The sequence below is a fragment of the Beta vulgaris genome, chromosome 6 (genome assembly GCF_026745355.1).
Source record: "Beta vulgaris subsp. vulgaris cultivar EL10 chromosome 6, EL10.2, whole genome shotgun sequence".
In the NCBI taxonomy this organism is placed as follows: Eukaryota; Viridiplantae; Streptophyta; class Magnoliopsida; order Caryophyllales; family Amaranthaceae; genus Beta; species Beta vulgaris.
This window is the reverse complement of record NC_079207.1, coordinates 20,139,462-20,166,995: the sequence shown is the minus strand read 5'-3', so window position 1 is coordinate 20,166,995 and position 27,534 is coordinate 20,139,462. Positions and strand designations below refer to the sequence as shown.

The following is a 27,534-nucleotide window of genomic DNA, read 5'->3' as shown; positions in this document are numbered from 1 at the left end:
TCAAGATATTAATAGTCAATGTCATGTCATGCATTGGTAAGTGAAAACTCAATTGTTGCAACCGAAAAAGTATGAACAAATACTACATCTGTTTCAATTTAATCTACACACTTACACTTTTCACGCATGCTAATGCAAAACTTTGGGGACATATATCTTTAGTTTTGTATTTGTAAAAATTATAAAAAGTACATATTAATAAAATACATACTAATACGAATCTAACAAGATCCCACATGACTATATTTTTATTCACATATAAATCACAAACGAGGGTCAAAGTGCAATTTGTGAATAGTGTAAAATGTCAAAGTGTGTAGATTAATATAAAACGGAAGTAGTATAACGTAAGAACTAAATTGAAACGTTGTCTAGCCCAACTGGACTAGTTTATTCAGCTGTTTATATGTCAAGCTTCATCATGCCTTCTTCCATTCTAATGTAATGGATTGCAGATAATCCACCCCCCCCCCCCCCCCACCCACCCACCAAAAAAAAATGAAAAAAAGAAACTAAGGTGGTGAAGAGTCAAAGTGAATCCCTCATTAAATTACATATATGATTGATGCTTCCATTTGCTTATTGAGCCTTTCTGCTGAACTTACATTATTACAATACAAGTCCAACATAGTTAGACTAATCCTCGTAAACTCTTATGCTATATAGCTTAAATGTATGCAAAATATTTTTTCCGATTCGGCCTGATACGAGCAGAGCTGATCTTAGCATGAATCAAAGCATCCATGTTGGTGTAAAACTGTTTTCATTATGAGTTGATGTTGTCGCGTTGTTCAAGTGATCCTGCGTCACTGCATTATAACTGCACAAATGCCGAAAGGTAGTCTTTTTAGTCATGATTTATTTGTACTTGTTGGAGCTCAACAAGAGAAAAGAGACTAATTACCCAATGTGCAATGAGTTGTTGTTGCATGGCAATGGCTCGAAAAAACCTTCACCAGGTTGGCGAACATAAGTAGGAGGAGCATTCTGTGGCTCAGCCTCCCAATTTTGCCTAAGTGATGCACAAGTTTCTTCCAACTGCGAGAGACCACTCATTGCATGTAATATAATGTCCCTTAAATTTGTTACTCTACTTACATAGTTTCATGCCATAAAAAAATGATATAATTGTACAATAATATTAGAATGTTAAACAACCATGGATATAATCGTGATTGTTTTTGTGTCCAATTTTCATTTTCTTGTTTTTTGAAAACTAAAATCAAGTAGATAGAAATAAAAAAAAAAATAGATTCTCATATACTCTTTCCGGTCTTTATTAGTTTACTCGGTGTTTTTACACAAAGTTTTAGGATAAATGATGTTGTGAGACATAGAAAGAAAGAGAAAAGATAAACTTATATTAAAGTTGAATGTGCGTGTGATGAAAAGTTAGTGGTGTCATTCTAAAAATAAAAACAAAAGAAATGGGTAAACTAATAAGTAATAAAGGACATCCCAAAAAGGAATACGAGTAAACTAATAAAGACCGGAGGAAATAGTTTGTTGTGAGTTCTCAAAATGAATATGATTAATGATTTAAGACTAAAAGAAATATCACATAACCTTTAAACTGTTAAAACAAAAAATTGAAAACTAACAATAATACAAAGTGCATTATCGAACGTGTAGTCGCTTCATCAAATTGTGTGGTCTTACAAGAATGACACAAAACTTGCCATTTGATTATTTTTTATAAGGTGTTAGTAGTGAAAATGTTAGTTACCTAACCTTACTCAAGGATAGTATCCTAATTAAGCTAAATAAAAAAATCATGTTGTGTACCTTAGACTTCAAAGCTCTGTTGGACTCAAGCAACATCTCCTCCTGCATCAAGATATGTATGTATAAAATAAAACATTTATTCTTAATTGTACTTCAGACACTCCAAAAATAAATCTCATATTCATTTCCTATGTCCCTCCATCTACAGAACATCTTAGTGTATAAAGTTGCATACTAAGTTTTTTTTCCTTTGCACCACAATTTTCTCTTAGGATTCTAACACTATCTTTCACTAGTCTCTAGTTCCAAATATATTCTTCTAAAAAAGAGTTCCAAATATATATTCACATCTAACCAATTGACAGAAATCATAATATTTTGACCAGATACTATGAAAATATTTAATCATATGAAATCTGACAATATGTCGTCAATTACTTTATGAATCTTTTAGAAAGAAACTATGTGATAATATAAAACCAATCTTAAGCTCCAACCAAAAGTTTAAACTCATGGTTGGAGCCCAAAATTAATTTCATAATATATTATTATGGACTATTGTATGTAGTAGGTATATCAACAAGTCAAAAATCCAGAAGGAGGAAAGAGGGGAAGAGAAAGTTCTCCTTTATGTCACCGTTGATGCTTAAATGTAAATATCCTAGTATAAAAAGATATCTAAATATTTGAAATATGAGTATGTATGCAGAATTCTATAATGTAAGCTCATTGGAAGTGGGATTTCACCTTTCTCCTATTTTAGATTAATATGTAGTTATCTCATATTTAGTTAATTTTTCTTAGATGAGTACTTCCTCCGTTCCAATTTAGTTGCTACATTTGTTTTTACACAGTTTACGAGATGCAATTCTAAACACCAATATCTTCAGTTACATATATGAAAAAATTATAAAAATTACATATTTGGAAAATACAAACTGGGAATCAAATAAGATCCAACATGACTATATTTCTTCTTATGTATATGGAGTAAAAGATAGTCAAAGTTATGCCGTAAATAATGTCTACGGTCAAAATGTAGCAACTAAATTGAGACGGAGGGAGTACTATCTTTACCAATATTTTACACTTTCAAAATTACCATTAGATAGCACATGTAACAGACTAGGTATCTATACTATGATAGTAGGATACAATAAGTGTAGGAGTAGCTCAGAGTGGTTATCGCTAACTGTAGCAGTACTATTGCAATATAATCCAAGCTGTGAGATAATACTGAAATTGCAAGAATGTGAAAACTGCCCAGAAAGGTATTTTACACAGATTCGCAGCATGGATGTGACAAGTAAACTGTAGATGTAAGATGCATGCAAACAAATTAATAAATCTTGGATCCATATTAGTGGAGCCCGGTCTAAACCTATAACACAATAATTAACACCAAGAAATTACCAGTACTAGATCTCAACAATTAACATATGATCAACAATAACAAATTGAGTGTATTCAATCTTACCTTTCTTTGAAGATCTGCAAGTTGGTCCAGCATATATTGGGTCTGCATATTATTAATACAAACGGGCGATAAATTAGTATTCATAATCCCTTCTCAGCCGCTGCATGTGAATTGCATCATTTCCGATTTGGGGTGTGCGTCAACTTTTATATTAGTCCACAACTAAAAGCTTTTAGTGTGTCCTCTCTAAGGCTTAACTTGGAAATTTGATATATAAAAAATCAGCAAATGGGTGGGGTTGGATTTACAATAAATTTATTGTAAATATACACTAATTAAAATATAAAACTATCTATGATATATAAAACTATACCATTCAAAAACAGACAATATAAAAAAACTGAATATTCAAAAGATGATTATATTATCAAAAAAGTTACTATATCAAATTAAAACTAATTATATAATACGAAACCTAATGCACAATAAGTTACTATACATCGTTCCATTCGAAATTTAAAAATAATGATTCACTTAATAAGTTCATCAAAGCACAAGAGAGGGGAAAGGAAGTGCAATCACCTTTTTGCCTCAATTTCTCTTGTTCACCTTCTAATTGTTTGGTTTATAGCCTCATTCAATTTGATAAGTTGTGCAAGGGTGTTATAACAGATGTGAGAAAGAAACAAATAATCGTATGTAAAATAAAGAAAAACGCACAATAGATTTAGATGGTTCACCAATTGGCTACGTCCACGAGCAGAGAGAGAATATTTTATTATGTGAGAAAAACAAGATTACAGAAGAAATAAGACTTAATTCATGGTATAAAACAACTAGGTATATAACCCATTTATACCTCGCATAAGAAAACGTGTTTCCGCGTCAAAACGGCTAGCGGCTAGCGCCCGATCGAGTCGGGCAACATCCGTCTGATCAGGCGATACTTTTCCCAAACCAATAATGCATGCGGGCCTGATCGGGCAACCACGTCCGGTCGTAATTCGCTAATGCACCCGATCGGGCGAACACACCCGACACCATCGGGCGCTCTACAAACACAAATTGTTGAGACTTTTGTCTCGGGTCCGATCGGGCGGCCCATGTGTGAAACTCTATTTCAACCACATTTCGTCGAACAAATTCAAGGCATGATTCTTACAAATCTCCACCTTGAATTGAATCCTCTCACAATAAACCAAATAACAAATGCATTGATCAGAATGCCCAGATTCTCCCTGCGAACAAATTTATCCCAAAAGATAACCAGACCAAATTAGCCCCTAAGGACCCCAGACTTGCCTCACGAGGGCAACTAACAATCACGAACATTGAGAAAGTTCAAACAATGTTGAAACTTACTCTACGGAACCGGCTTGGTGAACATATTAGTAGGATTATCAGCTGTACCTACCTTCTTCACCTTAATTCTTGTCTCACTCCTCAGAAAATGATACCACACATCTATATGTTTAGTCCTCTCATGATGAACTTGATCCTTGACCAAGCATATCGCACTCAAGTTGTCACAATACACTATCGCCTGATCATGATGTAGACCTAAATCACTAACTAGTCTGTTTAACCAAATCCCCCCCTAGCTACTTCTGTCATGGCCATATACTCTGCCTGAGTAGTAAACAAAGTCATTATAGGCTGCAAAGTCGCTTTCCAACTCACAATAGAACCACCAAGAGTGAACACATAACCAGTCATAGAAATCCTACCGTCCACATCCCCAACATAATCAAAATCATAGTAACCTATAACTAAACATGCCATATCACTTTCGTAAATGAGACCAACATATGACGTACCTCTAAGATACCAAAAGATTCTCTTAGACTGCCTGCCGATGCTCCTTACCAGGATCACCCATGAACCTATTAACAACACTGATTGCATGTGCAAGATTCGGCCTAGTGCAAACCATAATCAAGCTCCCTATTGCACTAGCATAAGGAACCCGACTTATGTACTCTTTCTCCTCAGCAGGCTTAGGTGCAAAAGCAACGGATAGATGACTATTGGAAGAACTTGGAGTATCTATAGGTTTTGTTGTTGACATGCCAAACCTTGATAATATCTTCTCAATGTAGCCTTTCCGTGACAAGAAAAATCTTCTTCTGAGCCCTCTCCTTATAAATCTCCATACCCAAAATTTTCCAAGCTACACCCAAATCCTTCATTTCAAATTCAGTAGTGAGAAGCTCCTTCAACTCCTGAACATCCAACTTGTTCCTAACATCTATCAACATATCATCTACATACAACACTAAGTAGATGAAAGATCCATATGTAAGCTTGTTGTGATACACAAAACAATCATATGAACTCCTATTGTAGCCTAGCTTCATAATGTAGCTATCAAACGTCTTGTACCACTGCCTCAGAGACCGCTTTAACCCATATAAAGACTTCTTCAACTTACAAACACAGTTTTCCTTCCCCGGAACCTGGAAACAATCTGGTTGAGTCATGTATATCTCCTCCTCCAACTCTCCAAGTAGAAGTATGTCTAACTAAAAGGTGAAAATATCTCGTTGTAGTCTACACCATCCCTTTGTGTGAACCCTCTTGCAACTAGTCGAGATTTATACTTGACCTTTTCTGCAGATATTATCCCCTTCTTTTTCGTGAAAACCCATTTATATGTAACAATTTTTCTCCCTGGGGGCTTTGGCACAAGCTCCCAAGTCTCGTTCTTGTGAAGTGACTCCATCTCATCTCCCATTGCAGCAAGCCAATTGGTAGTCTCCGTAGATGTAATTGTCTTCCTGTATGTGGATGGCTCACAGACATCCACCTCCTCAGCAACCCGCATTCACCATATCTTCAAAATCATACGTGTTTGGGAGTTTCCCAAAATTTGTCCTCGTAGGATGCTCCCAAGCCAGGTTAGGCGCCTCTTCATTTAGTATTGAAAATGGTGGTGCTTCAGAATTAATGTGTTGATAATCATTCTCATCGTCAGTAACTTGCTGCTCAACCTGTTTATCAACATTACCACTATCTACTACAACAATAGACTTTATAGTAGGATTAAACATAGAATTTTCATCAAAGATAACATTTGTACTCAATATAACCCTACCCTCAGACAGGGACCAAATTATATAACCCTTCACCCCATCCCCATATCCTACAAACACTCCCTTTTTAGCTCTTGGCTCCAACTTACCCTCATTTACATGATAGTAAACATTACAACCAAAAACTCATATGGTATTTTGAGATTGATTCTAGAGTGAGGTCCACAGTTGATCACATAGCATAATGTACTGACGGCTTCTCCCCAAAACCTTCTAGTCATCCCAGCATTAGAGAGCATGCATCGAGCTCTCTCTAGAAGTGGCTGATTCATTCGTTCTGCTACACCATTCTGCTGTGGTGTATTCCTAACAGCGTGATGCCCAGCAATTCCTTCATTCTTGCAGAACTCTTCGAACTCAGACAAACAGAATTCCAGACCATTATCAGTTCGTAGCCTTTCGATTTTCTTTCCAGTTTGATTTTCCACCAATGCCTTCCACTGCTTAAAATTCTTGAAAGCTTCACCTTTTAGCTTTATAACAATTAACCAAGTCATTCTTGAAAAATCATCAATGAAGGATACAAAATACCTATGACCTCCCAAAGATTCCACATGTGAAGGACCCTAACAATTAGAGTGGATATAATCCACAATACCCCTATGAATCCCCTTAGGAAACTTTCTATGATGTAGTATCCCAAAAACACAATGCTCACAAAACTCAAGGTTTGTGACCTTATGGCCAACAAGAAGATCTGCCTTGGAGAGGATTTGCATCTCTCTTTCACTCATATGTCCAAGTCTCATGTGCCATAGCTGGTCATATCCTCAATCTGAATTTCAGATGAAACAACAGCAGCTGAACTTGAGAGAGTATAACCCTGCAAAACATACAAAGTACCACACTTGACCCCATCCAATACATCCTTCGGACCCTTGCAGACATACACAAATCCACCCCCACCTCTGAAACTGAACCCCTTATTGTCTAACAGACTAAGTGAAATCAAATTCTTGGTCATTTGTAAAACAAGCCTAACATTATTATTTAAAGTGCATAATGTACCATCACGTTTCCCAATCTTGGTAGAGCATCTTCCAATTGTCTTGCAGACTGCACTGTTAGCCATAAAAATATTACCTCTATTTACCTGCTCATAAGTAGTGGACCCCTCCATACGAGGACTCATATGATACAATGCTCTAGAATCAAGAACCCACACATCATTACAATATGTTTGCTCATTAGCAACTAGAGCAAGATCATCCTTAGAATTTGAATTTTCTGCTGCAACAGCAGCATAACCAGAGCTAGATTTATTTTCCTGATGCTTCTTTTTAGGACATTGCTTTTTTCAATGCCCCTTATCCTTACAAGAATTACAAACATCACTAGGTTTAGGACCCCCTTTAGAATTTTTATATGTCTTGAAATTCTTTTTACCACGTCCCTTACCACTACTGGCTATTAATCCTTAAACCTGATTATCTGTACATGTACTACTAGATGCCTTATTGCGCAATTTCCTACTATGCAGAGATGATCTAACCTCTTCTATGGACATAGAATATTTACCAACAATGAAAGATAGTACAAAATTTACATATGATAACGACAGAGAAACAACCAGAATCAAAGCGACATCCTCATCCTCCACCTTAACAATATTGTATTTAATTGATCTAGGTGATCTCTAATAGGTGTACTTTCATTCATACGCAGTCTGAACAGACGTTGATTCAAAAGCAACTTGTTGGTTAGAGAGTTTGTCATATACAAACTCTCTAATTTCAACCACAGACTAGATGCGGTTTCCTCCTCCGCGAGTTCGGTGATTATATCATCAGCCAGATACAACATAATCGTTGAATGAGTCTTCTCCTCCACAGTGGTCATCTCAACGGTAACTAAATCTGTTGACTTCTTTGTCAACAGTGCCCACAACCCCTGTTGCTTTAGTAAAGCCCGCATCTTGATTGTCACAGACTGAAATTGTTTCTCCCAGTGAATAATTTATCCCAGACATCTTTTGCACCCAGATCGAACATAAATCTCTTGATATCAATTTTTTATAACAGATGTGAGAAGAAACAAACAATCGAATGTAAAACAAATAAAAACGCACAACAAATTTACGTGGTTCACCAATTGACTTCATCCACAGGCAGAGAGAGAGAATATTTTATTATGTGAGGAAGACCAGATTATAGAAGAAATAAGACTTAATTCGTGGTAAAAAAAACAACTAGGTTTAACCTATTTATACCCCGCATCAAAAATCGTGTTTCCGCGTCAAAACCGTCTACCGTCCGACCGGGATGTACTTTTCCCAAACCAAGAAAGCACGCCGGCCCGATCGGGAGACCAAGCCTAGTCGTAATTCGCTAAGGCACCCGACCGGGCGGACATACCCGACGCCATAGGGTGCCCTACAAACACCAACTGCTAAGACTTTTTTGTCGAGCCCGATCGGGTGACACAACCCGACCCGATCGAACGACCCCTGCGAAACTCCATTTCAACCACATTTTGTCGAACCGATTCAAGGCATGATTCTTACAAAGGGGTTCCAGAATTTATTGGTTTGTTTTCCAAGCTTTCGTTTTAATTGCGATCCTGCTACAACTTTCAATAATTTCATTTTCTACTGGATCATTCGATATCACTAACGATTTTCAGACTTTAACGTTTCAAAAGATGTGATATAAGTTTCAACTGACAACTAAAATTTGGAGATAAGTTTTGCTGACTTTCGTAAATTTTGTCATAGTTTTTTTATAAAAAAGGGATGCCGAATACTATGAGAATAATGAATGCTAAACAAATATCAAAAATTAAAACACAACCATATAAAATATACACGACTCACCCATAATGTAGTGACTAGTTCACCTATAGGAGATTAAATCATAAAATTCAGTAATATTTTGAATAGAGTATAAATATAAAGGAAGGCTAAGCTCTTTAGAAGAGAGTTTACATAATCCCATATAGAAACTCTTTGCAGCGCAATATTATAGACTTAGAGCATGCACATGAAATATTGATCAGATTAATTATGAACATTTTCCGTTGGAGTAAGTTCACCTTGTTGTCATTACCTTTATTGACCTAATTTGCCTTAAAGATTTGTCTAACTGATGTTCAAGCTGCTCTAGCTCCTTGGTGCTTAATTCGGACAAATCCTCTCCTAGAAGATTTCTGTCACATTAACATATCTTGTAAAAAACGAATTACAATAACGACATAAAATTGTGTAATTCGATGATATATTTCATTTGATTTCTCATGATTTCTAGGAATAAATTTTCAACAATATACTTCATGCATTTTTTTTTTTTTTTTTTGCAAAGTTCAAGTAATAGAAGCTAGTGATCTACTATGTTTCATGATTTCATGTGTCGGTGAAACAACTCAACAAACATTAAGTCAATTTTTACTCCATCTCAAATTCACTGCATAATGAACATTCCATCGTCTTCAATCTACACTCTTAAGATTTATAATTTTGTATTAGTAAAATCATGAAATATTGATAGCTTAAGGATATATACTGATACATATCTAACAAAATCTACATTTAACAATGTTCTTTGTTATATTTAAAAAATAATACAGTTCAAGTAAAGAAGCTTTGTCCTCAAAATATCGAGTACAGCAACTAATTTCAGATACAAAGAGTAAATTACCAAAAAAAGAAGAAGATGGAAAGACTCAATACTAAACCAAGTATACAAAGAAGAGTTTCTACGGAGTATAGACTCTTTTAAAGGCCATCATAAATATCATGGCCAACAATCTGTCCAGCTAAATAGTCCTAGAGCCCTACAGTACACTAGTCATTCTTTCTTGTCAATGATTTAAGACTGTGTGCCAAAATCAAGGACATATTGCACCTCTATAGATTATAGACTTACCTTCAAGAGGATGAGGCACTCCATTAAATGAAGGCATCTACCTCCTCTATTTTTTTTAATGGTTACACTTACAATTTTCACGTGTGATATTGCAAAAATTTGAATACATATAATATCTTTAGTTTCAAGATGAACTTAACAAGATCTTACACGACTATGTTTATATTCGAGTATAAATTACAAACGATAGTCAAAGTGAAAATTTGTTAATAGTGTAAAATGTCAATGTGTAATAATTTTAAAAAATTTGAGGTAATACGTAATTTAAACTGAAATAATAAGCTGATCTATCTTACTTTAAAACTTTAAGCTGTGGATTATGATGAAAAGATGAATGCTAAATACTTTTTTAATTCCATCGATGGACTCATTGAGCTTCACCGCTTCAAGTATCGTGTGCAAATGCATGCATGCAGCAGATTCAACGAATACGCAACAAATACATATATAAATAAATACTCAAGATTTACCTCTGGTTGCGCTGAAGAACATCAACTTTGGCTTTGAGCTTTAAATATTCCTGGTAGCTATTCTGTTTGAGAATGTATTAAAATTTAAACAGTAAAAATCCTGGATAACGTAACAACGCAAATTTGGAGACATTGCGGAACAACAAAAGATCACGATAAATTTAAGTAAAAGTGCAAAGTAAAAAAGGGTATGACACAATATGAGACATATTAAATATAATATAGGAACCCTATTCGATATGGCTATAGTCTATATATTATGTACCTCAGTCTCCTTCGAAGGTTGGCTTGCTTCAAGTGCACCATAGCTGCACCGTTGGTACCTCTCCAGAGTCTTTGCCATACTAATAAAATTCATAAAAGATGTATATTATATATATATATCCACACAAAAATGAGGCTATGCTGATTGCTAGCTTTGAAACAAAGTTTCTTGCAGTTTAGATACAATACATAAATGCGTCCATGCATCACAACTTGTATATTTCCTCCGTTTTATAATAAGTGAAACACTTCTCTCCTTTATGTGAAAGCTTTTTAGTGAAGTGTTTCACTTATTATGGAACGGAGGAGTATTGAAAAAAGTTCAATGAAGTGAAGAAACTCATTGACTTTGGAGTAATATATATCTTCCAAAAAATGTAATATATATATATTGATCTACTGTATTGAGCTTTATTGTTAAATTGTCATTTTTATAGTTTTTGTATTTTAACGATGTTTACTATATGTCTAACTTACCATCAATATCAATATACATATATAAAGGGGAACTTTTCAGGAGCATAAAGAGCTGCTCAAGATTTCGAGCTCATAGAGCACGCTACGTAAGATTATCACGTCATCAATTTATTTTTTTACTTTTTACAAAAATAGATTTCTACATAAATTTAAATACATATATGAAATTTTAGATAAGTGAAAATTAGAATTTTGTTTTGAATCAACAACCTAATTTATCAAATTATGTAAATTGTGTCTAACTTTTGCTACGTAATAAAGAAATATTATGATTTTTATATCGTTGGAAGAGAGCAGTCGAATTATGATTTGAAATAAGATCCATTTACAATATACAAGTAGTTCGATAACGTATGAAATAGAGAGCGCCACGTCGGATTGTCATGTCATACATTTTTATTTTTAGCTTTTGAAAAATAGAGCTCTACATAGATTTAAATACATATAATGACTTGTAGATAAGGAAAAAATAGTGTTTGATTTTGATTGAACAACCTAAATTATTATATTATGTAATTGTATATGTTTTGAATCAACAACATAATTTATCAAATTAGGTAATTTGTGTATAAGTTTTGCTATGTAATTCAAAATATTATGATTTTTATACCGTTGGAGACCACTCGAAACATGCTTCAAAATAAGAGCTATTTACAATATAGTTCGATAACTTATGAAATGGAGAGTGTCACGTCTGATTTTCATGTCATGGATTTTTATTTTTAGCTTTTAAAAAAATAGAGTTCTACATATATTTAAACACATATAATGAGTTGCAGATAAGTAAAAATTAGTGTTTGATTTCAAATGAACAACCTAAATTATTATATTATGTAAATAGTATATAACTTTTACTACGTAATTTGATATAATAAAATTTTTATACCGTTGAATTGTGCCTGAAATATGCTTCGAAATAAGATCCGTTTACAATATAGTTATGCAACTTATGAAATAAAGAGCACTGCGTAGGATTGTCATGTCATTAATTATAATTTTAAATGTTTTTCAAAAAGTAGAGTTCTACATATTGGTAAATACATAAAAGGAGTTTTGGATTGGGAGAAATTAATGTTTCGTTTTGAACAAATAACCTAAACTATTACATTATACAATTAAATATAACTTTTGCTACCTAATTCAAAATATTATAACTCTGTTACCATTGGAGAGTGTCTGTAATATGCTTCAAAATAAGTTCCATTTACAATATATAGTCATGAAAATATACTCCTTCCGTTTCCTAAAGATCTTCCCCCATTCCGTTTAAGTGCGTTTCCAAAAGATCTTCCCTCCTTTACTTTATTCCTTATTTAGAATTTGTTTTTCCCTTTTTACCCTCTTATGTCCCTATCATATGGTCCACTATTACAATTATTAATTCAATTTTACTCCCTTTCTCTTTCCTAATTTAACCCTTTTTTATTTGTTTATTTATCTTAAACCATTTCTCTCTCCTACTTTACCCACCCCACACCCCACACAAGTGGATCCTCCTTGGTATCTGTAGGAACAGTAACAAGGAAGATCTTTAGGAAACGGATGGAGTATTTATTTAGATGAATTGTAAGACATAATGTAATCTTTTTTTAGATAAAAATAATAAGTAATATAAGTATATTAAACTATATATGTGTGTGATTATAGCCTTTGATCATAGATTCGATTTACGGGATCAAATATATTATTTTTCAAAACCCTCAATATTACTCAACGAACCAAAACAATTTAGTATTGCAATAACATTTGTTAAAGAAACTTTGTTACAACAAAAACTAAAATCTATACATCGATAAAGTTACATATATATATATATATATATAATTATAATTATATATTATATATATATATATATATATATATAATTATATATATATATATATATATATATATATATTAGTGTTTGGATGATGAAAAGGTAGAGTTTGATTTTGAAAAACAACCTTGGAATATTATATAGATTTTCAACTAATTGTTGCAATAGAAAAAGAACGGAGGAAGTATATATATAAATACAATGATGTTGAAAAATCTCATTTCACAACAACACAAAATCAACAATGTAAACAAAATTTGTAAAAAGTAAAATAAGCAACAAACCCATGCAACGCACAGGCTTCAAAGCTAGTATTTCATATGGCCCCATTATTTGAAATTTTATGGATTTTTCTTTTTCTTTAAGGAAATTTTATGGATTTATTACCTTTGGATCTAATTTTATGAACTAAATTAACCTGGGATATTCAATATTTATTGAAAGTAATGATTTTCTAAGCCGATATTTACTTCAACAAAGAAGGTAAACATTCACAAGTAATGTTTTGCTTATATCCTCTATGAATTTAATGATATCGTTTTTATTTTAATATTTAATATAATTGGACTTTTGGACAATGCATAGTGTACTTTGATCATATTTCTTACCGATAAGTTAAATTCAATAAAAATAAATTGCGTTAAAAAAAATGCATTCCACAAAAATATGTTAATTTTAGCAAAAATAAGCTTTAAAAAAAGGTTCAGCAAATATAAATTTAGTTCAACAAAATCTACTCTGAGTTTCAACAAAATTAAATTTAGTAAAATAAGCTAAGCAAAAATAAGTTCGAGTAAAAATAGTATAGCAAAAGCAAGTTAAGTTCACCAAAGATAGGTTAATTTAAGCAATAATAAACTAAATTAAGCAAAACTAAGCCGAAGAAACAAGTATTAAGTATATTATTAACAAAAATGGTATCATGAAAACTTACATTATGATATATTAGCCTTACATGCACGCAATGTGTACAATTGTGTGTGATAGCATATGAAGTAGAAAGTAAAATTAATTGGGTAGAAAAACTGTTTTTATATTTTGTTTTCTAAAAAAACTGTGTTCGGTTTAAATGTCCTACTTTCCTCCTTTTTTCGTTCAAATGAAAAAGTTAGTTATCTCCCTATTCTTTCTTTTATTCTTTTTTCTATCTTTTAGTGTCCCCATAAATTGTCTTATATAATAGAGATTCGTCATCTTACATGATAATATTTGTTTGGTTAGTCTTCGAAAATAATTCTCCTTCAATTTGCTCCCTTTTTCTCCCCCTTCTCCCTCTTAAATGCTCTAATTAGTTTTAGCCAGTTTGAGGATGTTTAGGTCCTTTTTTGATCGTGGCTAGCCCCAATTTTTACTTTTATTTGATGTTTTTAATGTTTTCTTCATTAATAAACCTTTGTTTTATGTCTTTTGAAGAGTTTTAACTATTGGCTTCTTAATATCCTTTAACAGGAGCGTAGAGTTTCAGTTCTTTCTCCATTTATTGGAATATAAATTGGAAATTCCCCCACTCTCTTGTCTCTTTTAAATTGTTTCCTTGCAGCTTATAGGGTCATATACAAAACTTCTCAAAACTATGTCAGTTTGATATACTCTCACAAAAAGTTGCATGATTTAGCAAACTAACACAGAGTACATTGTATTGTGGTTCATCTTCATTAGGTGCACCAAATAAGAATTTCACTTATTCAAGTTATAGCTTTTGTTTCGTATTTCTTAAATCCATGGTAGATGTCATATGACTTGCAATAAATGAAATTTTTATTTCCCTTTTTAGAAATTGCTTGTATATACTAATTAACATATACAAGGTCAAACTGGGATATAAATATAGTAAGAAAGCTAAAGAACAATTAAATAGAAAGGAAGAAAATAGTTGAAGATAATTGTCCTTAAGTTTTATTATTAACGAACATAAAAATGATAAGGGATTTATATAAAAGAGGACCAAACACAAATCAACTACAACTGTTGTAAATCTTGCATGATAATACGAAATTTTTCTCAATCAACCAATTTATTTTTTTGCTTAACCAACCAAATTTTTTGTGAATGTTATGTCTATTTTTCATAATTTCTCAATACCCTAATTTTTCAAGGTTATGGTAAAGTTGTATTAGTGTATTACCACATGGCATAACAGATGCATTAGAATTTTTCTAAGGAAAAGAAAGTTAGTGGGCCTTAAAATGAATGTGCTCCCTCTGTATTATTACTTGCTATATGTTTCATATATGAATATTTCTTTTTACATGTTATATTTTTTACATGGTAACTATGACCAACCTGAAAATCATAATTCTTATTTTTTTCATGTTTATACCTATAACTTCTAAATATTTGTCTATTTACCCATGAAGTTATGATTTCCTCTATACTTTTTTTCATCCCGTATATATATTTTACCTAAAACAATGTAGCAAGTAACTATAAACAAAGAGAGTAAGCAATTAGAAATCCATAATAATAGTATAAATGATGTTATTTAGGGCTGACAATTCGTGTCAATGAGTCGTGTTCGTATTTTGTTTCGTGTTGATCACGAACTGGCTCCCCAATGTATCAAAAATGATATTTGTGTTCGTGTTCGTGTCAGACTCGTGACGTATTATCATATTGTGTGAGGAATTGTTACCCTACTTTTATTACAATTTAGGGAAAAGGTACCCACGGCAAAAACATGGTAAACATCAAATCAGTCTTGTCACATTTTATTGTGTGGTGAGTCAAAATGCAGAAGAATACTAGCTCCACACAAAAAAAAAAATACTTAATTGAGTCGTGGGAATCTTCACTTGTATGTGTCAAAATGTCATTTGATCATCAAAAATGACAAGATTGACACACGAAAGAACCCAAAGATGGATGAACAATAGGATTGGTTAAGTAGAAGAGAAAAAATGAGAATATACAACATGCGAAAATTAATATGTTAACTAAAATTGAAAACATGACAACTAAAAATTAACAAAATCATATTATTTAGCATGCACCTACAAATGAGGCAATGGTTGTCCCAGTTGGTCCTGAGACCAACCATTATTGATAAAGCAAGACAGAGGAGGGAGAAGAAAGGCAACAATCTGCCCGATGGCGACGCCAAAGCGTCGGCAACTGTGGTCTGAAAGGCAACTTTCCAGTGAGTTCATTATTTGACAAATCGAGTTCAGGTACTGGACAAGAAGATAGCCATTGTGAAAGCTGCCTTCAAGCCCTTTCCCAGCTAAGATTAACACATGTTTTCTAAAATCGAAATCCAACGTTCCAATTGGGTATAGTTATCAGTTCAGGTAGATTAAATGATAAGTCGAGTCCATTACCAAAACTAGTTGGGATTTGGTCTACAAAGTGTTTGTTTTACAAGCGTAAAGTGTTTAATGAAGTAAGATAGAATGATAGATCGCGTATACGCTACACAGTATAGTACATATTTCCGAGCATGTTTAATAGGTTGTTAAGTAAGTTTATCAAGTTTTACTTTGAAAAAAAAAATATTAAAAGAAACGGTCTAATTTTAAGATAAAAGTAGACCTAGTAACTAAATGGATTAAACTAGTCATCGGAAAAAATAACCTACTCATTATTGGCATAGTTCTCTTTTTAATATTGAGCTTACCATTGTTAATTTTAATTTAAAAGTAGGCGGTTTCTTACAAGACAAACTCTTACTTTGATTAGTTAGAACTTAATTTTTAACTTTATTTAACATATATATTTATGAATTTTTATTTTGGGTAGTTGCGTTATTGGGTCTGTACTTTTTAGTAGGGTGTTTGGTTGAATTGTTTTCTATATTCGTGGGCAAAAAATTCTGTCATGAAACGATTTGAATGTATTATTTGCTTCATTTTATTTACAATCTTCTTATTTGAAAATTCTCTCATGTGATGTTCAAGACATTATTTACTTCATTTTATTTCTAGTTTGTGATTTGTGTTTTTAGTGTGGTAATTTACTTATTTAGTGAATTTAAATATTAATTTTGGATTGGGAACAACTAATATGAAATTAGTAGATTAGTCACATATGAAGTATTAATTTATATATTCAAGGCTATTAAGTTGGTAGCTTAACAAGATTATTTGGGTTCGCTCAACAACATTATAAATTGATTTCAAATATGATTCTTCCACCAAGAACAATTGTGAGACTTTGTATATACTATTTGGCTATAATATGATTTTTTATTGTTTTTGAAATGGAACTTTTTATGAAATATTTTTCTAATTATTGGGTATTAGTTATTGTAATATATACGGTAGGGATGAAAGTTATTCGGATAAAATTCATTCCGAATTAGTGATTTGGATCGAATTTGAACTGCATTTAGATTGGATTCGGATTGAGATTTTTTTGAAAAATCGAATTTTCGGATCGGATTAGATTGAGAGTAATTGGACCCAAAAATACAGTATAACCGAATAACAATATGTCTTGTATTATGTATTAGGCTTAAGTACTTAACTAAATTTTTTTTGTAGAAAAGCCTAGTCCATAGTCCAATAGGCGCATAACTTCAACCCTTCCGATCCCCTAAAACTCTATCAACACTTAATTTCGCATTTCCTAAATCTACTAGGCTTTTGTTGTACTTAATTTATTTCATCCATAAACTAGAGTTTTAGAAAATCGGATTTTCGGATCGGATCCAATCCAGAGTATGAAAATACAGATTGGATTGGATCATATTCAACCTCTAATCAGTTTGTATTCGGATTAGAAAATTGAAATCCAATTTTTCTTTGAATCGGATGGGATTATACCCTAATCCAAACCGTACACCGAACTTTCACCCCTATCTACGGTAGAGAGTATGTGACCAACCATTATTAAATTTCTGGATCCGCCATTGCCTACTATCAATACAAATATAGTAAAAGATGTTCTTATATTCCTATTAAAGAAATGGTGTCATGTGGCACTTCACGTGTCACTTTTTTCAAACTTCTAATATACATGTTTATGATCGCGTTTAAAAATATTAATAATATGTAGCTACTAGGAATAGACATATGACATTTGAAATGAAATATAAGAATCCAACTATCAATTCACTACAATTTCAATATTTAATATTTTAAAGTAAAACATAAAGCCAAACATCAAACCACGTAAAAAAAACCCTTAAATCCCCTTTTTTACCCGGAGTTGGTGCCTCCCCCTCATCCTCCCACTAGCCCTTCTTTCTCTTCCCTTTACCAGCAATCAAGTAGCCTAGCTACCTAATCAGCCACAAATCGACGGACCAGCCACCCTCACCTCTCGCCAACTCTTACTTAGTGACTCTAATCTCATGTCGATTTGACGACTAACACACCACCAGGGGCGGATTGCTGAACCCACAAAATTTTGGAAAAAAAACAAGGAAAAATTCTGGAAAAATAAAATAAAATTAAAAAAGCTTAAAAGAAAGGAAGCGCATAATAATTAAGATACAACAAGGATAGCTCAGTGGTCCGCGTGTAAAGCTTAAGTCAGCTCAGCACCCATGTTAGAGTTTGAAGCCTCTCTTTCCTCTTTTTTTTTTTTTTGCAATTTGGTTTTATTTCCCCCCGATTTCTCTAATTCTCTCTCCTCTCTTCTCACTTTTCACAGAACCTAGGGTTTAACATACTCGACAAACTACGCACATGACACAAACCTCTCTCCTCTTGCACTCCGACTGTCGGACGATTAGGTGACCCGCTATACGCCGGCTGTAACATACTCGCACAGTGTTGTCGCCTGTCGGAGCCACATACTCACTTCTCCTTTTTTGTCTTCTCTACTTTCGGAGCCTCTACTCGAATTTTGTGAGGTAATTGACTAATTTCTTTGGTTAAACTTTCATTTACCAATTCATTTAGTAATTAGTAATCAAGTAATGCTTGAATAGATGGTAATTTACGAATTAAATTAATGGAATGCTTGAATGAATTGAAATTATTGATTGCCATGAGATTAGTTAAGACTCTCAAGTCCCAAGTTTCAACTTTGTTGGGTGAATTTGCTATTGTTATTGAAGTTTAATTTGAATTTTGGGTAATCTTATTGGTTATTGAAGTTTACTTTGTTGAATTGAATTATTCATCATTAGAAATTAGAGATTTAGAGTATAAATTAGTGATGTTGAATTGAATTTGTGAATGGAGGATGAAAAGTTTGGAATATTTTTGGAAGTCTCAAAAGTCTTCAACTATTGAATGAGAGATTAGTCACCTTCCTTAAGAGAGATCTTTTTTCAGGAGTTAGTGATGATGATGTATTAGAATGCTTTCAAAATATGAAAACTCGTAGAGTGATTTTTTAGTTTTTTTTTTTCTTGAAATTTAAGAAATCATTCTCATATTTATCGATTGTAATTCCGAACTTGAATTGAGTATTTTATTTTTATGCAATTTAAATTGGTCTTTTTTTTTTTTTCAACATCTCGTTAATTCCGAACCCACGTGGGTTGGATACGCCACTGCACACCACTACATCCCCGCACCACCTTCATTCTCTTTCTCGTCAACACAACCATCACACCATTGAACTCCTCCCTACCATTCTCTAGATTCGGCTCTCTCGTGTTGTGGCACTCATGCGCTAGCCACCACCTCCCTACTCCACCCTCTCTCGCTCGTTCTCGCTTAGGTCATCCCTTGCTCTCTGGTTCGTACCACTAGCCAAGCAGCCACAAGTGAGAATCACTTTTTATTGTGGTTTTTCATTTGAATTTGATGATTCTTCCTAATTTGATTAGGGTATATTGTGGATGGATCCTTTTTGAACCCGAATCCTTCAGACCCTTAGCATCTACATTTGGGTCCTCCTTTTCAGACCCGTCAGGTCCAGGTCGAATTTGAATCTACCCCTGCAAACGAATTTGGATTTGGGTTCATATGAATCCTGTCCATATACGGTTTGTTGCCATCCCTAACTTTTATAATTGAAGAAAAAATGGGGTTGTTACCAATTCAACGCTTATCCTTGAATGACACATGATCTCCAAAATGTGTATATATATTATGTCCTCAGATTACCTCCTCAATTCAAAATTGATTTTGACTTTGAGTATCACAACATGAGGATTATTAAACTTGACCTCATCTATATGATCGATAAGATTATATCATTTTTAAAGATCCACATAAAAGAAACAAATATTTCAGTTATTATAGAACGGATAAAGTATATTAATTTCAAGAAGATGTAAGGAAAATTAAGGTGGATGGAGTTTTTTTTTTTTTTAATATTCGGTACAAATATGGCAAGACCACCTACAATCGTTGTTATAGTTAGATTGACATTTAGTTTTACTCATTTTGTAGTCATTACCCATTAGTGTATCAAACTTTTGAAATAGTACAAAATTATTTATGGGGTTTCTGTTATAATATACCACCGCCCACTCTCTCTCTTTCTTCATACTATTTGGTAAATGTTTGTGCTGTTATAATATCACCCCTTGTCTATATAGTAGGAAAAGTTGGACTAATGATGTAGCATGTATGAAAACTGTCAAAGAAGCAGTATAATATGGTAGTATAAATAGGTAAGGTGTTAGTATTGTTGATGTGTGCTCAGCCAATTTTGAGTGTTAGCTACAAGAAGTAATAGTAGTACTACGATAGCTTATTTATCAGTGGAGAGAAATTGTTAAGGAGTGAATTCTATCAATTTCATGTAAGAGTGTTCTATCACTAAATAATATAAGTATGTTTAGTGTTTAGATGTGAGCAACACTTTAATTCTTATATCCACTTATTTGTTGTTAATTTTTCCACATCATTACCCCAAAACATCTTACAGTTTGAACCACCAATTTAATCTTTTGATTAAGTTGGTCATTTGTTAGGTTTTGGACAGAGTCTAAATAAAATAAACGTCACGTTTTCAAATCTCATCGAACTCTATTTTCTAGGTATAATATCCAGTGTCGGATATGACGGGAGCATTTGGTGCATCCACACTTCCATCAACTTAAACTTTTATCCTATATGCTCACTCAAAATGGAAAAGCCACAAAAATGATGTGGAGCTATAGCCATTACGAGGTTAGTATGTTATTAACTGAACTGTCGGCTACATAAATTCATAGCATGTCATAATGCGTCTAGATTGTACAATAATTTTCCTTCTTTTTTGGAGTTTGGCTTCACTATCGCATGAATTTCCTGCTAATTTGATGTCCACAGCCCCACTTATCTTCATGTTTGTCTTCCACTACAATAGTGTTGTCATTCTCCAAGCACTTAACCTAATCTTTTTTAAGTTAAGATTAGTACTTAAATAACTGACAATTTGTTAACAAATAAGAGCGCTGGAATGGGATGAGAGTTTCTTCAAATAAATGTAATTACTTAAATATTCTCCTACCTTAGTTGCTACCAAACTGTTTGCCATTTTGCTTTCTTAAGTTTATAATAGAAGACTAATTAGCTTCCTTAATTCTTTCAACCAGATTCAACATTTTCAGGTAACTAATCAAAAGACAGTAAAACAGTAGTCTTTAAGTATGTTGGGATTTTGTGGGCATATTTGAAGGGAATAGTTTCATAGGGAGGAAATTTATGATAAAGAAACAGAAGTAGGCTCTACTTTGGCCAGAATCTCACAAGGGATTCATTCGTTTTTACTTTAATTAACAAACAAAGGGAATGGTGGAGACTACTGGAGAGGTAAGGCCATATCATATCCTACTATATAGTACCTAAGACACAACTTTATCAGTTACTTTACTTGTGGGTTTTTTTGTCAATGATTCTCAGCTTTCATAGGTGAACAAATAAAGGGGAAATATATCTGTCCTAAAGAATAACATAAGAGCAATTGGATGGTAGAGTAAAATGAAAGTTAGTTTAGAGTGCCACTTAGGTTTCTAGCAGCTAACTCATATTTAAGTCAAAACTTCCACAATGGTTAGCCAATATACTTGTTGATTGACTAGATTTCATTTGAAATAAGATATTTTTTTTTTTTTATGGAGAAGAATATGGAAATTGTTTACCAAAATTCCCACATGGTCCCACAGCTTTAGCTCAAGCAAATTGGCTTAGTTAAGCTAGATTGGCTAGCAAATGAAATTTCAGCTACTCACTCTAATGGTTGGACTAATTGCTTAATTTTTTTTTATTTGCTAGCAAGTCCCTAATACTACACACCATTAGAGTTGCTCTTAACTTGAATTATCCACTCAAAAAAGATGAAGCATATATTATGAAAACGTCTATTTTACATTTTAATGTCCTCAAGTAGTACTATAAGATATAATGACTATGATGAACTTAAAAGCTACTATATTTAGCTTATTTGAGTTGATTGTATTTGTTCTGAAGACTAACAACAATAAAATGGAAACCTCTTTCAAAATTAAGCAAAAAAGAAAAACGATAATGAATAGGTTCTAAGCTAATTTATACTAAAATGTAACCGAACAATCATAATTCAAAATTTTAAGGTGGCCTTAGACTAGTTGACCAATAGCAAAGTTATTGTCCACAAATGCTTAGATTACGTGGGCCCATTCGACATTATTTTTACTTTTTGATTTTAAAAATATGAAAGCCATATGATATAAGAAATATAATAAATTTAAAATTAGTCATAATACTTATACGAAACATTCAATTTCGAAAACTTACAAAAAAAAAAAACTAAAAACTATTTTTCTTTGTTTTCGTATTTTGGTTTTTGGTTTTACAAAAATCTGAAAAGTAGAACCAAAAACGATAACAAGTGAGCTCTTAATTTATTACATTATTATTTTTTCAGGTCTACTATTTCTGTGTACATGATTCCAACATACAATTTTGATGATTACTTTTTTCAATTATTGATAATGAATATTTTTAAAATTAATAATATATTTAAGACGAGTTTAACAAGATATATACTTCTAATACATGATTAAATGACTATATTTTTTATAATATAACAAAGATACATGATGGTCAAAGTGAATCATATTAAGGTGTCAAAAGTTAATACGGTACAACAATATAATGGAGGAAGGAGATTGCTTTACTTCAATTCGTACAAAACTTTAAGAGAACCTCTTGATTCAGACCCATGTATCCGAAATCTAGTTAACTTATACAATCTTCATAATCATTCTCATTCTATAGACCTAGAGACTGAAGAAGCAAATTATTAATTCAAGTTGTGGCATTACAGTTTTCGCAAGGAAGAGGAGGTGAAAATAAAGTTAGGAGTATTGTACATCAAGAGAAGAAAGCATGCTAATTAAGAGTACTTTTTGTTCTAACTTACTCAAATTCATGTTGGAATATGCATGTGACGGTGTGGTACTATAATGCCTTTGACAAGTTAAAACTGTAATTTTTTCGTTGAAGTAAGATAAGCAAGAAGGATGAATTGTCCACTCCGAAAGAGACTTGCTCCTTAGAAGTATGTTAAGCAAGAGTAAATTTGAAGCTTCACATAGGTGAGGCTCATAAAGTGTAATCTAAAGAAAGCAATTAATCAAAACACACCCAAAAAAATTAAAAACAATTCAATTTCCTCTTGAGTTTTCTTAAATCTTCGTACAAAATTCAAGGTCCACCTAAAACTGTCTTCATGTTCGTTTCTTATGTAAAAAAAATGATCATGCTCTTGGCTCGATTCTATTTTGGCTCTTTCTAGTTTCTGCTATAGTCCAAGCCTCTAAAGTTTCATGGTTACTTTCTTTATTGTTATGATATACGAGTGCAAGATAAATTTCTAGATTGTCGAAGAGTACAAATTCAAGAAACGTTTATGTAATTTTATGTAACTAATTTTTGTTAAGTATACTAATGAACTAAAATGTTGGAGAGATATTGGAGAAAATCTATTATTGCAACAAACATTTGAGTTGATTAACTGACTTATGACCACATTTAAAAATTGATATTTACATATACTATATATTTCCTTTGAATTTACAGGTTTCTCTTTTTAGACCGATTTTACACTTTTTTTTTTTAATCATTATTGGTCATCGGCTCTCACACCTTTTATCAATCTGACCTCCATATAGAGTGTAATTTATGATTACTTTTTCTTCTTTCTCATACCTTTCCTTTACCTATCGCGTACGTCTCCACTTCTTCTATCATACTTTAACTTTCCTTGACTATAGAGAAAAACAAAGTGTGTAAAATAATTAGAAATGGTAATATTATTTTTTAAGAAGTGCGGAAGAAGTTATCAAGTCTTAAACCGCCTATGTACTTTCTTATTTTTCTAATTTCCTTTTTCACGATCCCCATTAAACATCTTTGATATCATTATTTACGTATTAGTAAAAATAATAGAAAGTTAATGAGCTGAAATTACACACTCAGGCTATGTTTAACAACTTCCAACAAAAAATAGTTAAGTTCAACCCAAATATATTGACCCTGGCATAAATAAGTTAAATTAACTGATTTAACAAAAATTAGTTAAGTTCAACACAAGTATATTGTGCTCGGCAGATATATGTTAAATTAACTGATTTAACAAAAATTAGTTAAGTTCAACACAGATATTTTTAGCTTGGCAGAAATATGTTAAATTAACTGATTTAGTCATGTTTCTACTAAATTAGAATTATTTTGTGGCTAATCAGAAGAAACATTAATTGCAATCATAAAATTTTATAAAATTTGAAGGCTATATATTTTAGCAAGATTCGCACAATTTAAAGGCAAAGATCATCAATTTACATGATCTAGTCATCAAGCATGATAACACAAAACAGAATCCGATATACAAGGTAATTTTCTTCACTAAATCAAGGTATATATAACGAGTACCATGAAGAAAATAAACTTGAAGCAACAATTATAACATTAGCAGGAATTTCACAAATTAAAAGGGGAAATATCAGATTTCCTTGAACCAAAACAGCAGATCAAACACAGATTCAAGGTTCTTTTTCTTCTTCTTTTGTATCAAACTTTATGCATCAATGTCGAAAATACAACTATACAACTATACAAGATCATATACTTAGAAAATATTTTTTTTTTGTTATATGAAGTATAATTTCTTTATTATCAAAAAGATGAGGTGAGATTAATTAAATGGAGGAAACTTATAGCTTATGAAATAAAAGTTTGAAACCCACAAGACATAATTATTTAATTTTAAGGGTAGGATTTAAATGATTGTATAGGGTAAAGTACCAAAAGAAAAAAAAAAAAAGAGGAAAACATACATACCTGGAGCTACTGCAGAATTCATAGAGCTTGCCTCGGTTAGAGAAGATGATAAGAGCAACTTCAGCATCACACAGAACAGAAAGTTCATAAGCCTTCTTAAGCAGACCATTTCTTCTCTTTGCAAACGTTACTTGTCTATTTATTTTGTTCTCGATTCTCTTCAGTTCTACTCTCCCTCTCCCCATTATTATTGTATATATGTTTATATATACTATATCATAAACATCATTATTGTTACTAAAAATATACTTTATGATCAAAAACAGCAATATATTTGCACTAGCTAGAAAATCGATTCTGAGAAAATACTATATATAGAACTGGGTTTCTGTTTTGCTTTTGCCTCTCTGAACTTCTCATCTAGGTCATTGATTGAGGTGGGTTTTTTTTTTTTTTTTTTTTTTTTTGGGTAGGTAACAGAAGTCTAGAAGGAGAAGTTATTTATAAGGGGAAGCGTGTGTGAGAGAAAATGGAAACCCTTGAATAGTACTTACTTTTCTTATCTCTCGAGGAAAAGACAAAGAGGGGTGTGGCTATATGCCTATATGTTATGTAAGATAGATGTGTTCAGTGTTCGTATAGTATTACTGGGTAGAACTAGAATTAGATACCAGTCTCATCTTTTCCTGTCAATGGTGAGGAATATTAATGCTGTATATTTCAATGTATGTTCACATGTATTATCTATTAACTCATGTATTAAAGGAGGAAGTTTTAGACACCATTCGTTTGGACATAACTCAACTGAAACGAATATTGTGAAATAGAGAAAAATAAATTGAAATGGCGTGAGCTAAACTGAACCGAAATGAAATTGTGTCTAAAAGAACAAAACTTTAAAAAAAAATTTGCTATGTAAGTATCGTATATATATGCAAACTCACGAACAACCTAAGCTCCACTAGAGGACGTGAACCAACTAGGTTGGACCCCCACCACTCAAGCAAGGAAAAACAAACTATACATCACAACCATCAACAATCTTACAATTTCAAACACCAACCAGAATCAGCCCTAGAAATTTTCTTTGGAAGTGTATCTAAGATTCTGTTGGGTATATGGTTCAAATGAAGCTCATGGATATGTAAGAGGTATGGAGAAAGGTTGCGTCAAAGAAATGAGTCAAAATCAAGCAGATTGGGTCTCGCCCGATCGAGTCGGGCAAGAGAGCCCAATCGGGTCCCGCAACGAAGAGCATCAAAGACAAGAGCTGGCAGTCTTGTCTGTCACCCGATGGATTGGGCCATCTCTCCCGATCGGCCCAAACAACGAACAACGACCCGGGCGTTCGTTGCCCGATCGGGCCCGAGATTGATTTTGCGTTTGGCGTTGTTTCTGGCAGAAGGGAGTAAAGCTTAAGGGTTATGTTGATGCTGATCTCAATGGAGATATCGATACAAGCAAAAGCACGTCAGGATATGTCTCTACTGTAGGAGGTACTGCAGTGAGTTGGATGTGCAAGTTACAGAAGTACATCTCTTTGTCTACTACAGAGTCGGAGTATGTGGCTATGTCGGAGGCAGGTAAGGAGATGGTATGGTTGATCGGTTTTCTTGACGAGATGGCTATTAAACAGGAAAGGTGATACTTTATAGTGATAGTCAAAGTGCAGTGCATTTGGCTAAGAATCTCATGTATCATTGTAGGACTAAGCACATTCGTAGGCGCTTTCACTACATCAGGAGTTTAGTGGAGGAGAATGAGTTGAGTCTGGAGAAAATGTTGGGTGCTAAGAATCTAGCAGAAATGCTTACTAAGAGTGTGAGCTGTGATAAACTAAGGTTGTGCAGGGCCTTAGTTGGCTTCGTTGATTGTTAATGAAGGTGGTGGATTAGGAGTTGAGATGAATGAGAGGAGGATGAAGGTATGAAGTTTTCTTCACTTACACCTATCTCCAAGTGGGAGATTGTTGGGTATATGGTTCATATGAAGCTCATGGAAGTGCAAGAGGTATGGAGAAAGGTTGCGTCGAAGAAATGAGTCAAAATCGAGCAGATTGGGTCTCCCCCGATCGGGTCGGGGAAGGGAGCCCAATCGGGCCCGCAACGAGGAGCATCAAAGACAAGAGCTAGCAGTCTTGTCTGAGAGTGATTTTGCGTTTGGCGTTAAGCGCCCGATCGGGTGGGTCTCGCCCGACCTGATCGGGTGTGTTTCTACGCGGGTTTAGTTTCGAAAACGCATTTTTCCAAGGAGGAGTATAAATAAATGCCCTAATACGTCTTTTATTGTATTCTTCATCATTATTTACATATTAGAGAGAGAGA

The 27,534-nt window shown here is 33.1% G+C and overlaps 1 protein-coding gene across 1 annotated transcript; it reads right to left on the bottom strand.

Moving 5' to 3' along the window:
- Positions 1 to 25,929, bottom strand: LOC104896120 (MADS-box protein CMB1). The gene is made up of 8 exons (XM_010682823.4): positions 25,271 to 25,929; positions 10,830 to 10,908; positions 10,565 to 10,626; positions 9,279 to 9,378; positions 3,203 to 3,244; positions 1,786 to 1,827; positions 905 to 1,038; positions 1 to 820 (listed from the first exon to the last, which is right to left on the bottom strand). The coding sequence occupies exons 1-8, from the start codon at positions 25,453 to 25,455 to the stop codon at positions 733 to 735; spliced, it is 732 nt and encodes a 243-aa protein (XP_010681125.2). The 5' UTR covers positions 25,456 to 25,929; the 3' UTR covers positions 1 to 732.
- Between the last annotated feature and the right edge of the window lie 1,605 nt (positions 25,930 to 27,534).